Source organism: Drosophila guanche, unplaced genomic scaffold (assembly GCF_900245975.1).
Source record: "Drosophila guanche unplaced genomic scaffold, DGUA_6, whole genome shotgun sequence".
NCBI lineage: Eukaryota > Metazoa > Arthropoda > Insecta > Diptera > Drosophilidae > Drosophila > Drosophila guanche.
In genome coordinates this window covers 4,791,125-4,803,574 of record NW_022995743.1, presented here as the reverse complement: position 1 = coordinate 4,803,574, position 12,450 = coordinate 4,791,125, and the positions used below count along the sequence as shown (strand labels likewise).

The window sequence follows — 12,450 nt, the reverse complement described above, 5'->3', positions numbered from 1 at the left end:
ACGACGATTCCATGACACTTCGCACGCTAAAAACTAGTTCAAAATCAAAATCATTTACAATTAATTTGATGCTTACACGCTAAGATATGTTTGTGTATATAATTATATATCTGTATCTGTATAGTGTATATGTATATATTTGTTGTATATTTTTGCGCTGACGATTGCAGCTGATATGTTTCGATTTCATGGTTGGTTAAGCCACCGCGATATGTAACATGACGTAAAAATGGCATTAGTTCAATTATGTTAGTACAAATGTATATATGTACATATGTATGTATGCTACATACATATTTATGTACTCTAGATTGATGATAGTTTTAGTTTTGTGGTTGTTTCCATTTGCACACATTTAATTCAGCCGACTGTTAGTCTAAATACATTTTTAATTTCCTCATCTCTCATGCGAGATTTCCATTACTCTCTGTCTCTGTCTCTGTCTCCCTCCCTCTCTCGCTCTCCCTCTCTATTTTTCTCCTCTTTCGGTTGCAATCATTTTCAATTTGTTCTATGCTTATATGCTATAAAATCACATTTAGTTTCTTAATTAATTTTTATGCTCTCAGACACTCGGTACACACACTCATCGGGCTGATAGAGAGAGAGACAGCGAGGGAGAAAGGTAAACACACATAAATACCGTACAAAACAGTGTGTAACCTTCGAACAACATGTAGATATTGCTTTTATTTCGCTATATAATGTGTGCACCATACATATTCGTATGTATGGGCCTCAGATATGTGCTTCTGTGGAGACCGAGTTCTGCTTCCATTCACATTTTCATGGCCTGCTGCACATCGAAATGCGTACAGTTTTTTTCCCCTTCTTGTTCTTTTTCTCATTTCCTTTCTCTGATGCGAAGGCAAATTTGCATGCGTGGGGGAGGGGCATGGGTGGACAGGGCGGAATTGAAACTGGTGGGCTGCGGGAAATGGGAATGCAATTTTTCAATACGCGCGCATAATTGAACTGTCAGAGCTGCTGCTGGCTGGGCTGGCTGGGTTGGCTGTACCCCCCTCTTCGTGAAACTTCACAAAATATACAACGGGTAAATTGTGCCATGCATTTCCTTCTTTTCTTTCTGCTGGAGTTGCCGTTGCCGCCTCTGCTGCGTGTAATTAAAATTGCTGCACCAGGAGTTCATAGGATTGACCACTGGCGGGCAGATTTATTTGCTGGGATGTTGCTGTCGATGTTGCACTTCGCACTGCACACACTGGTGGTTGTGTGTCCCACAGTCCATGTTTCTCATTTAGGATTTCTGCGGCGCCTACTCCTCGGGCCAGCCGAGATCCTCGCCAACCAGCTCGTAGAAGCGTTGATTGTACTCGGCAAAGAATCTGCGCAGACGGGAGACCACCACGGGATCCACATGTGGATGCTTTCGTCCCTTGGTCTCGCGCAGGCAGCGATCTCCGTTGTCATAGCGCAGGCAGTAGAATCCCTTTGTCTCGTTGAAGTAGAAGTGCTCGCTCTTCACACGATGCTCAATGCCTGGGAAAGAGAAGAGCATTCAAATGGAATCCCGCAGAATATGTGACAATTACTCACCTAAGAACGCCTCGATGCGCCTCAGCTGTGAGACTGGGTCCTCGATGAGTCGATCCCCATTTACCACCAGCAGCTGTTCGCGCGGAAAGACCTCCAGCCAGCGGTGCAGATGGACATGGTACATGGATATGCTGAGCGGTCGATAAGCCTCGTTAACGGTGCCATTGGGAAATATGGCCAGCTCCTCAAAGGACCTGCAAAGTGGCAAAGAAGTGGGGAAGGGGAAGAGGAGAGCTTTAAACTTTTCTCACGGGCAAAAGCGAAAAAGAAGGATTGCAAATTGAATCGGCAACAGCTGCAAATGAGCAGCCTCGGTCCTGCCTCAGTCTACAGTTCATTTTTCCCTGCCACGCCCCTGCCCCTGGCCCTGTCTCCACAAGAAGCAACTTTCCATGGCAGAGCGACTGGCATGGGGTGAGCCAAGGACAAGCGTCGTCGCAGTTTGGGCAACTTTCATTTGCAGTTTGCATTTCATTTGCATGCCAAGGAGCCCCGAGATGGGAACAAGAATGGGACTGGGTGTGGGAATGCGTCTGTCACTCACTTGGCTGCCATTTGGGCGGCACTTGCCAGCGGCGATGGTGTTGTTGTGGTCATCGTCCCACCAGCTGCCGCTCCAGCGCCGGTCTGCCGCCTGCCCGCGGCGCTTAACTTTGTTTTTGTCTCCTTGGCGCCAGCGCCACTGCCACCGAGGAGGGCATTGTCATAGCCATGAGCCGCCTGCAGCTTGGCATACAGCAGCGACTGTGATGGCATCTTGGGCGGCTGGGCGGATGCACCACTGCCGGAGCTCTCCCGCTCGGCCAGCGGCAGGATGGCAGTTGCCGCATGACTGCGCAGCTGGGTGTAGTCCGAGATGGCTCTGGTCACTGGCTCCCGCACAATCAGCAGCAGCTTGATGCTCGCATTCATGGCCCGCACTCGCTCCGGCACCTGCAACGAAAATGGTGTGAATTTTCGACATAAATTCAAGTAGAGAGCAAGCTCAATGAAGGGCACTAATTACACGGGGAGGTTGTGTATCCCAAAATTCAGTCTGTCTGAATATTTACAGCAGTTTTCAGAGCTTTCAAGTTATTTAAAGATATTTATTTTATAACTTGCGGTCGATATTTCTCCTCAATGGAACCTTTAATTTGCTGCATAGTGTAGCAGGCTGGGCACACCCCTGCTGCTGCACTTCCGCAACCAGTGTGCTGTGAACAATTTAATTAAGCTGGAAAATATTGCCGTACAATGAAAGAGGCAGGCAGGCAGGCAGGAAGGCATGCCCCAACGACAGGCCCGGCAGCCAGCGTCACCCTCCCTTAAAGTCCTTGAATCTGCCACGTTGAACGTTGAGTATAAATAGCCTCCCAAATGGGCGAAACGAGCCGAGAAAATAAACTTAATCAATTTCAATAAAAGCCTCTCTCCCCACCACGGGACGTGCAACAAGTTTCACAAGTTGTTGTAGCTCTTTCAGAATTATTCACCTTGATGAACCATTTACTGGTGTCCTCTGGTGGGAATTTTGTATTCCCTTTAACCTTTAATGTGGGCAAAATGCATTTGACGAAAAATGTCACATGGAAATGCGTGCGCTGCAGCTCCCGGGGGAGGAGGAGGACAGGCAGGTCCTGGCTGAGGCCAAAGCACACCCCGGAGACTTATATTATTTATGGCTAGGGAAGGAAGCGGCAGCAATGCATTCATCCACTGGATGCTAATTTGACATTTCCGCAGAGTTTTCAAGGGAGAGAGAGAGAGAGAGAGAGAGAGCGAGAAGAGCATTAGCTGACGATGCACGGCCCCGAGATGCATCCGCTCTCAATAAATATTAATAAGAGCTTTAATGAAGATTTATCCAACGCACTCTTTGGCACTAGCGACGTGCAACCTGCTGCCGCTGTTGCTGCATAACAAATTGAAATGGTGCATCAGTCTGCACACACAGACGGGACGGGACGCACACGGCAGTTAACAGGAAAATTGAAACGGAACTGGGGATAAAATATTGCCCTGTCAGTGCTAGAGCCACCCCTGGCCTACACTTTCCACTCCCACCCGTTGGAGTGCTCTCTGCAAGTGACACATGCAACTTCCGGCTCGTAGCGAAATTGCATCAGACAAACCCAATTTTGTGACACTCTGCGGGCACAGCAGCGGCAGCAGCAGCAGCAGCAGCAGGAAGCAGGAACAACAAAAACTATAATAAAAGTTGGCCAAAGAGCGATTCCACTTGGGCATTAGATGAAGCCGTTTGCCAAATGAATTTCCGCACAGGGGGAGCCCCAACATGTCCACGGAAATTGGCTGGGACCTGGTCGAGCGTTTCATTTTAATTTGATAGATGGATCGACAGACAGACAGACGCCCAACGTCGAGGAGGAGGAGGCGGAGCAGAAGCAGCGCCAGGAAAAAGGTGAACGCCACCACCTAGCCGGCAGGCAGTTAATTAATAATTACGGTAGGATGACAGTTAGGCCCGGATCCAATGCAGCACACACCTAATTGGCAATTAGAGATCAAAGGGAAATCACTCACCTCTGGCGAGACAAAATAGCTGGGACTCTTCTCGATGGTTATCTGGCCGCGGAAGGAGTGCGGCATCTTCTTGCGATACCATTCCAGGCCCTTCAGGTAGTTCTCATCCCGATCGAAGAAGTGCACCTCGCCGCCGGCCTTTTGGATGCGCGGATGCAGGTAGAGCATCTCCAGCAGTGCCCTCGTGCCGCACTTTCGCACACCAATTATGAGGGCCTGGCTCCAGCCGGAAGCGAAAGTGAAAGGAAATCAAATGAACATCCAAATGCCATTGGGCAGCAATTAGTAAGAGACACACACAAAGGGCAGAGGTCTGGGACTCACCTGCGGCAGACGACGACTGGTTTTGGGAAAGTGCACCCGACTGGAGGGAAAGACCATGGGATGGCTTAGCTGATTCGCGCTGGGCACTGGCTTCACGAAAGCAGGCAGATGGTTGGATGACGAAGCGAACGCGGAGGAGGAGGAGGAGGAGGAGAAGGAGGAGAAGGAGGCGCCACTGGCCGATGAAGATCCGGATAGGGCTGATGCGGAGGCGGAGGCTGCCAGCGAGAGGCGATGCCTTTCGTGTACAGCCTGGGCGGCCTGGATGTTGTACACGGCACTGTCGTACAGCACGTGGAAGGTGAGGAACAGTGAGATCAGCATGACCGTGAGGAAGACGACGGCAAGCTTTGGACGGGAGACGCCCACCACCAGGATGCAGTCCGTGTGCGAGGCATCAGAGCCCACCGGTCGCATCGCAGACTTTGGCAGCCATCTGTAAGTGAAATGAAAGTGAGTTTGTGATTTAGTTGCCCATCCGTGCATGGTCTGCCAAGCGGTAGTCCTACAGCTACCCTATCGTACTCTGTGTCGCCTGGTAATTAGATTGCCATTCCATAGCTGCCGAGTAATTAACGCTGGGACGGGGCACAGCGAACACGAAACACATGCCTCAACCCTGCTGCCCTACCCTTTGGTGTGGCGAAATTAGCAAGACGACACTTTGCCGTGTTCTGGCACTCGTCGTCAGTCTTCAGTCCCCATTTTCGCCCTCGTCCGGCAGCGCTTAAGCGAATTCCATTATAAACGTTTCCGCTTAGACCGCAACAAACACTGCCAGCATTATTATGAGCAGCATACTGGCAACACATCAGGCAGCAGGAGCACTCAGAGTAGGAGCAACCCACGGAGCAGGAGCAGTGGCACTAGGCGTATACGTAACGTTGCCTAATGGATGACTTCATTTGCAGCATGCCGCAGCTGTGCAGGCTACAGGACACAGAAGGCAGAAGGCAGAAGGCAGGGGTGCAGTGGCATTAGCAGGTGACAGAAGAAGCTGCTGCTGGTACCGTCAGTCTGCAGCTAAGTGCATTTTCATATACAAGAAAGGGGCAGGGACTAGGATATGTGTGGCAACAGGCAGTTTCCTCACGCTCTCAACTCTCACCACTTGTTCGAGTTTCGCATGCGACACCTCGTTAAAAGTAACGACACACTGTGCCACAGGCCCGCAAGGAGTCGAGTCACTTCACTCGACGGCACCGTTTGTGGCGCACGATGCAACCTCAGAGCGAGACCAAACTGACTTCTGCCACACGGCCGCCCATCTCATTCCACACATTCGCTGTGCCCCATTTCATGTCAGTACCGGCTACCCCCGCCGCATGCTTCCTCTCGGCGACTTGTCGACATGCTTTAAGTCCGCCATTTCTTTATGCCCTGTTGTTTTTTCCTCCGTTCGAAGGAGCAGCAGGAGCAGGCAGCTGCAGTAACAAGCAGCCGTCGACGTCGGGACTGCGACTGGCCTCGTTTCACGCCCCATAGGGCTTCGGGCCGCCTGCCACTTGACTGCGATCTGCATAAATGCGGCTCCCCCCTCTTTTCTCTGCTGCTGCTGCAGCTGGTGCCTGCCACTGCTGTCACACTCTTTCTGTGGCAGGCTTTTAGCTTAAAGCATTACGCTTTAAAGGCGACGCCGGCTCGGTGCCCACTAATCCTGACAAAACTGGCAAAAGTCTCCTTGCTTTTGCTTTCTATTTCTTTTTTCTTTTCTCCCTTTTTCTTTCTTTCTTTTCTGTGTTAAGCGCCGTTCTGGCCCTCCATTTGTCCCCTCTTTCGCTGGGGATTTAACTTCCTCCCTACCTCCCTCCATCTTAAGCTCTTTGAGCAAATATTTATAATATTCTGATTCATTTTCTCTGGAAAGAGCGTCTGGGGCATGAAAATCGAATCGAGCAAATGTTGTCCCGTTAAAGTTAATGCAATTTTCATTTGGCGTTGTTAAAATGTAAATTTTATTAAACCATCCAGACGTGCCACAGAGGCCAGCGCCCACGTACGCCTTAATCCCCCCGGGAGAGCGACAGTTTGACCTTCTCTTTTGCTGTGTGGATGTTCGTTCCACTTCTTATCGCATTCGAAAAAAAGCGAATTGAACCCCAGAAGGGAGCCCCCCAAATGATTTGTTGGCTCTACTCGTACTCACAGGATATCCAGCGGCAATTTGACAGAGCAATCGCGCAGTGTCGCCTGATGAGGATTCGTGTGCTGATGAGGGTGCTGCTGCTGCTGAGGATGTGAGTGCTGCTGGTGGTATTGCTGTTGGTGATTGCCGCCTCCCCCGACACCGTAGTGCTGATGGTGGTGGTGGTGGTGGGGATGCTGCAGCAACTGCTGGTACTCATGGTGTTCCTGTGACTGCGAGTCCCCATCCTGTCTGGGTAGATGCTGTGGCTGCTGCTGCTGCTGCTGCTGAAGGGATTGCTGCTCGTTGCTGGTGCTGGTGCTGCTGCTGCTGCCCGCACGTCTTTTGGCCGCAGTCATCAGTGAGGCAGCGGTGTACCGGGTAGTACGTTCAATGGAGCCCAAATGATAGCCGCTCGTGGCTGCTGCAACAACTAATTGGACAGTGTCGTTGCTCCACTCAATCTTTGCAGCGGAGTAGCAGCATGCAGCATGGATGGGGGCATGGATTTATGGCCACCACCCGCCGCCACGCCACGCCACGCCACGCCTCTTGGGCAATCGCCCTACTTTGACTCGTTGTCTCGGACTCCGGCTCGTGTTCCGGCTTTTTTGCGCTTTAATTAAATTCCAGCAGATTCCAGCTGGGAGAATTTGTAATCGGAGTTTCGCCTGTTACTCGCTCACTGACGCGAGCAATTCAGATTGGCCAGCAGCAGTGGCTGGACTCACTGGGGGCGACATGTAGCGCCTCATTTCCGTTCGGAACACACAAAGGGGAACGTTTGAGTGTGCTTTGGCATTCCCATCACCATCACCAACAGCAGCAAAATCATTATCATCATCATCATCAGCAACATCAACATCAACATCAACATCCCTTGGACAACATCCAAGTTTTGACCTTATTGTTGTTCCGTAATTAGATTTGTTGCTGCCTCCGATGCTGCTGCTGCTGCTGCTGCTTCTGTTGTCCCTCGTTCGATCCGGAGTCAGTTCTGCCTCCAACTTTGGTGTTTGTTCTGTAAAGGCAGCTGCAACAGAAGTTGCTCCTGGCACTGGCTGTGCTTTTGAACCTATTGTTGTTACTTGTGTTGGCTGGGGCCATTGTCTGGGTCAGCGATTTCCACGAGCCTCAAATCAACTGCAAAACAAAACAAAAGATACGGGAAATAGAGGAAAAGGTGATTACAAAATCCAAGGTTGTGCAAAATCAATATGATTAGCATAAACTTATAATTCGATTTAGTTAAGTAAATGATCGAAAGTGCCAGCAGCACACACAGCCGTTGATACGCTGCTCTATCGTGGAGCAAAACTCGTAGCATATCTTTCCTGTCTTCCTGGTTTCTTCCCTTAGTTTAAGTTCACCATCTGACCTGACCTAGAGATAGGACAGACAGACAGACTCGTGCGTACTCCTCTTTAATGTGGAATTAGAATTTCCCAAAATTTGAAAGTCTAATCGAAAGTCTGTGCCTGAGAGCTGATAGGGAGGTATGAGGAATTAGTAATCAGCTCTCTGCAGTTTAGCTCTCATTCCCATTTTGGGTACCCGTCAGAATACATTGTGTGGCTTGACTGTGTGGGATATAAAAGGCAAACATCGATGGTTGTGTTAGCAGTGTATACTTTGTAGGGCTCCGCTCTTGCCAACGGCAGCAACATGAACTCCAGCACTATCTTGGATATTTTTCGGACACCGCCAGCGGGTAAACTAGAACGGACTCTCTCGATTGTCACTGGAGAGTGGCAGCAGCCCATTCATTTCATACCCGATTCGCCCATCCTCTGTAGATCCGGTGAAGCTGCCCATCTACAGCTCCCCGCTGGTGTGTCTGCTGATCGTGCTGGGATATCTGGTCTTTGTGCTCAAACTGGGACGCGACTTTATGGCCAACAGGAAGCCGTACAATGTGCGGCGAGCGATGCTGGTGTACAACCTCTGCCAGATCCTCATGAATATCGTCCTCTTCGGCTTGGTAAGTGGTGCTTCAGGGGCAGTGCTCAGACGTATCTAACGTATCTATCCATGAACTCTGCCAGGGATTCCACTTATTGTTTGTGCGACGAATCTATAATCTGCGATGCATGACCATGCTGCCACTGGAACATCCGGATAAATTCCGAGAGCGACTGATCGTCTACGCGTACTTTATCAACAAGTTGCTGGACCTGTTGGACACCCTGTTCTTTGTGCTGCGCAAGAGCTACAAGCAGATCACCGTGCTCCATGTGTACCATCATGCGTTGATGGTGCTGGGCCCGGCCCTTGTCCTCCACTTCTTTGGGACCGGGGGACAGTACTGCACGATGGGTGTCCTCAATTCCTTCGTCCATATCGTGATGTACAGCTACTACTTTGTGGCCGCCCAGTATCCGCAGATCAAGGGCAAGCTGTGGTGGAAACAGTACATCACCAAGCTGCAGCTGCTGCAGTTCGTCATCCTGGCCCTGCAGGCCGCCCTGGTGCTGTGCTTCAATCCGGGCTGCGCCTTTCCCCGCTTCCTGCAGTACCTACAGCTGGCTGTATCCGCCTCGATGATGATTATGTTCGGGAACTTTTACTACCAGAGCTACATCAAACCAAAGAGCAAATCGCAATAATTAACAATAAATTACAGCCCATTCTGTGGGGCTCTCTCCACTCAAAGACGAGTTTGAAACGTTTGAGTTTGAGTGAGGTTCTGATTCTAGTTCTGGTTCTTTTTTTTTTTTGGGCTCTCTAGCTGAATTCCTCTCTTTGAACAGTGTCTCCCTCTCTCTCTGTGTAATGTAGAACAGAGAGCGCAGTTCAAATATTTGAATAATACATCGTTTGAATTGATTAACTTATACAAATTCAGTTCCGAATGCCTTTTAGTATCTTCGAACAGTCACCAGGCGCCGTTCGGCCGACAATCAACGATAGCCATGACGTTCGGTATCTTCGATATACCTCAAGGAGGTGCGAGACATGTTTTCGAGTGCTAGTTTTTATTCTTCACTAATTGTTTTCCAATTCACAGATCCGGAACCCATTCTCCTGGCCAGTTCGCCATGGCCCATGATCATCATTCTGGCTGTCTACCTGCTCTTTGTCCTCAAGCTGGGCAAGATATATATGCGAAACCGAAAACCTTATGACCTGAAGCGTCTGCTGATGTTCTACAATCTCGGCCAGGTGGTCTACAATGGCATCTACTTTGGCGTTGTGAGTACCAGCACTGCAGGCGTCTTGTATCAGCCGATTGATTGGACTTTGCTTTGGTTTCAGGTCTTCTACTACCTCTTCATCGAGGGCATCTGCAATCTGCGCTGCATGGAGAGTTTCCCGCCCGGCCATAAGCACCGACAGCTGGAGCGGGTGGTGCACACCGCTTACCTTGTCAACAAGGTGGTGGATCTGCTGGACACCGTGTTCTTTGTGCTGCGCAAGAGCTACAAGCAGGTCAGCTTCCTACACATCTACCACCACGTGTTTATGGCCTTTGGTGGCTATGTGGTGACCCGCATCTATGGCACCGGGGGCCACTTCAACTCCGTCGGACTGCTCAACACGTTCGTGCACACGGTCATGTACTTTTACTACTTCCTGTCCTCGGAGTATCCCGCCGTGAAGGGCAACATCTGGTGGAAGAAGTACATCACCCTGACGCAGATTGTCCAGTTTGTGCTGCTCTTCAGTTACTCCTTCTACGTGCGCTTCCTCTCCCCCAACTGTGCCGTTCCCAACAGCCTGCTCTATGTGAACATGTTCCAGGGCATCGTCTTTATGTATCTGTTTGGCAAATTCTATATCCAGGCGTATGTGCGACCTCCTTCTGTCCAGTCCCAGTCCGAATCCCAGTCACAGTTACAGTCTCAGTATCAGCCCCAATCCCAGCCACAGTCCATGCAGAAGCAGAAGCTGTCGTAAGCAGCACAATGTGGACTCGAATATACCCTGTTCATTATAGCAATATATGCGCATATCGATCAGACATAGACACAGTTCGATGGGCTTGCAACTAGCAACGACCCCACTTAGTTACGGCCCAAGCAGGCTTTGATTTCTGGACTTTCGACACATTTAGCAGAATAAATAAAACTATGCTAATGGTACAATACAATACAATACCATATGCTATCATCCCACAATAGAATCAATCTTTTTCCTTGGAATAAACTCCTCTACAGCCAAATGCAGGATCTCTGAGACAGAGGTGTTAGCTAGGCACTTTATATGTGCCTTATTTACCACTTGGAAAGGGAAACAAACGCACGTGTTATGCTTTCTACAATGCTACTCATCCATATGTATGAGGCCGCCAATTAAATGTATCGTAATTGCTGGCATACAATGAGGCGCTCCATTAAGTGGCTCGAGGTGGATGGAAAAACACCTTGGGCCTAGGAGGCGTAGTGAGAAATTGTGTACATTTCGTGGCGGTTAATTGAACGGCGTCCTGCATTTCATGCATACAATTATGCCCTTCTTTGTGTTCAAATTCACGAAGCAATCCCACAAATTGTTCTTCAAAATATCTAATAGTATTTCTACAAGGAAATCTTGGTAAGTCTTTCTTTATACCTTAACTGGTGTTGAAACAGAAGTGATCAGACATTTATTTTCGTATTCCAGCTTAAACTCAACGTTCCAGCCGCAGAGTGGATTGGTGGAATTTTTCTTGTAGAAGGTACACAAATATCCCGATTGCTCATCAACTTTGTAAAAGACAAAGATGAGAACGGTTATCCGGTGAGTGCACCGTAGAGCAGAGCCGTTTAAGCATCGACAATGTGGAAAAGTGCATGCCGGAAAAACAACTTGGGGCAATCAGCCATACTCCTTGCCTTCTACGCACACACCACGCCCCCTGTCCCCTGGTGAATGTTGCTTTTGCTCGTTTGTTAGCACGTTGGAAAGAGCTTCACTTGATAAGCATAAGAAATGGTGGAGGCAAGGAAACGAAACTAGCTGTCTGCAACAGTGTGTCTGTGCAACGAGTGAATGCACATAACAAGGTTCTGCTTGTTCTCCTGCTTTCACACCCCTAAAGATGGTGGCGCCATAACTGTAGCTAAAGTTCGTGTGGCACGAGCCAAACTAAAGTCGGACATTTTCGCGCCATACATACGTCTGAATGTGTCTGTGGTGTCTGCCCAGTCCAATGCATCCATCCCACATAAGACCCTCTGTGTGGCATTCAAGATTCACTTGTGGTAACTGCATTTGCTGCCCGGGAAAAACGAAAACAATTGCCGCAAATATGGCAAATGGCAAATGGCAATTGAAAAACAAAAGTCTCTGACTGGATGATACGAGTTGCAGGACCTGGAAGCCGTTTGCTGGTACGCTGGAGCGCCAGCACAAAAGGCCACTGAGGACAAGGACATGGCTAGAAAAGCACTGGGTAAGAATGCGGAGAAGGCGGAGGTGGTGGTGGCAAAACCCAATGGGAAAGAGAAAATGCAGCAGCAGTGAAATGAAAAAAAACAACGCACAAAATTGGCTGTGAAATGAACGAGGCGACGCCTCGTCTGTCTCTTTTCTGTCGCTCTTTTATCTAGAAAGGGTAAATTACGCGGGAGGATAAATAGAAGACAGGAAAGGGAGGAAGGGAGGACACAGGCCGATCTGGGGCCGACAAAGTTAAATGCAAATCCCACCGGAGAGCCTCAAGTCAACAAAGACTGCAAAAAAGGAGAGGAAAAGGGTGCCAGAGGGTTTGTAATGCCTTCAGTTGAAGCAATGACAGACACCGAGATTACTAACTACTGTTTCCAATCAATTGCACATACAAATGACCCAAGGCAGCAAATTAATTGAGCCAATGCCCTAAACATAGATTCTGTCATCTCTAAACACGCAAATAAGTTGTGTTTAATTAGAAATGCTCTTCAATTCCGACTCACTGAGCAAGCGACTAACGTACCGCACAGCAAATGTTACACACA

The 12,450-nt window shown here is 49.3% G+C and overlaps 3 protein-coding genes across 4 annotated transcripts in view; 2 read left to right on the top strand and 1 right to left on the bottom strand.

Moving 5' to 3' along the window:
• Positions 1-826: 826 nt before the first annotated feature.
• The window catches only part of LOC117579334, a 33,759-nt gene continuing 22,135 nt past the window's right edge, over positions 827-12,450 (bottom strand). Inside the window, exons 3-8 of one of the 2 annotated variants that reach the window (XM_034265163.1) lie at positions 6,554-7,675; positions 4,408-4,843; positions 4,084-4,299; positions 2,102-2,490; positions 1,558-1,751; positions 827-1,500 (exon numbers count right to left, since the gene is read on the bottom strand). In XM_034265163.1, the coding sequence (XP_034121054.1) occupies positions 1,277-1,500; positions 1,558-1,751; positions 2,102-2,490; positions 4,084-4,299; positions 4,408-4,843; positions 6,554-6,891 (1,797 nt within the window). In that variant the 5' untranslated portion in view covers positions 6,892-7,675 and the 3' untranslated portion in view covers positions 827-1,276. The remainder of the gene's footprint in view (positions 1,501-1,557; positions 1,752-2,101; positions 2,491-4,083; positions 4,300-4,407; positions 4,844-6,553; positions 7,676-12,450) is intronic. The other variant, XM_034265166.1, reaches the window with a different exon arrangement.
• On the top strand, positions 8,159-9,227 carry LOC117579366 (elongation of very long chain fatty acids protein F). The gene is made up of 3 exons (XM_034265215.1): positions 8,159-8,243; positions 8,329-8,513; positions 8,578-9,227. The coding sequence occupies exons 1-3, from the start codon at positions 8,198-8,200 to the stop codon at positions 9,136-9,138; spliced, it is 792 nt and encodes a 263-aa protein (XP_034121106.1). The 5' UTR covers positions 8,159-8,197; the 3' UTR covers positions 9,139-9,227.
• On the top strand, positions 9,366-10,655 carry LOC117579361 (elongation of very long chain fatty acids protein F). Its single transcript, XM_034265199.1, has 3 exons — positions 9,366-9,478; positions 9,540-9,724; positions 9,788-10,655. The coding sequence occupies exons 1-3, from the start codon at positions 9,445-9,447 to the stop codon at positions 10,427-10,429; spliced, it is 861 nt and encodes a 286-aa protein (XP_034121090.1). The 5' UTR covers positions 9,366-9,444; the 3' UTR covers positions 10,430-10,655.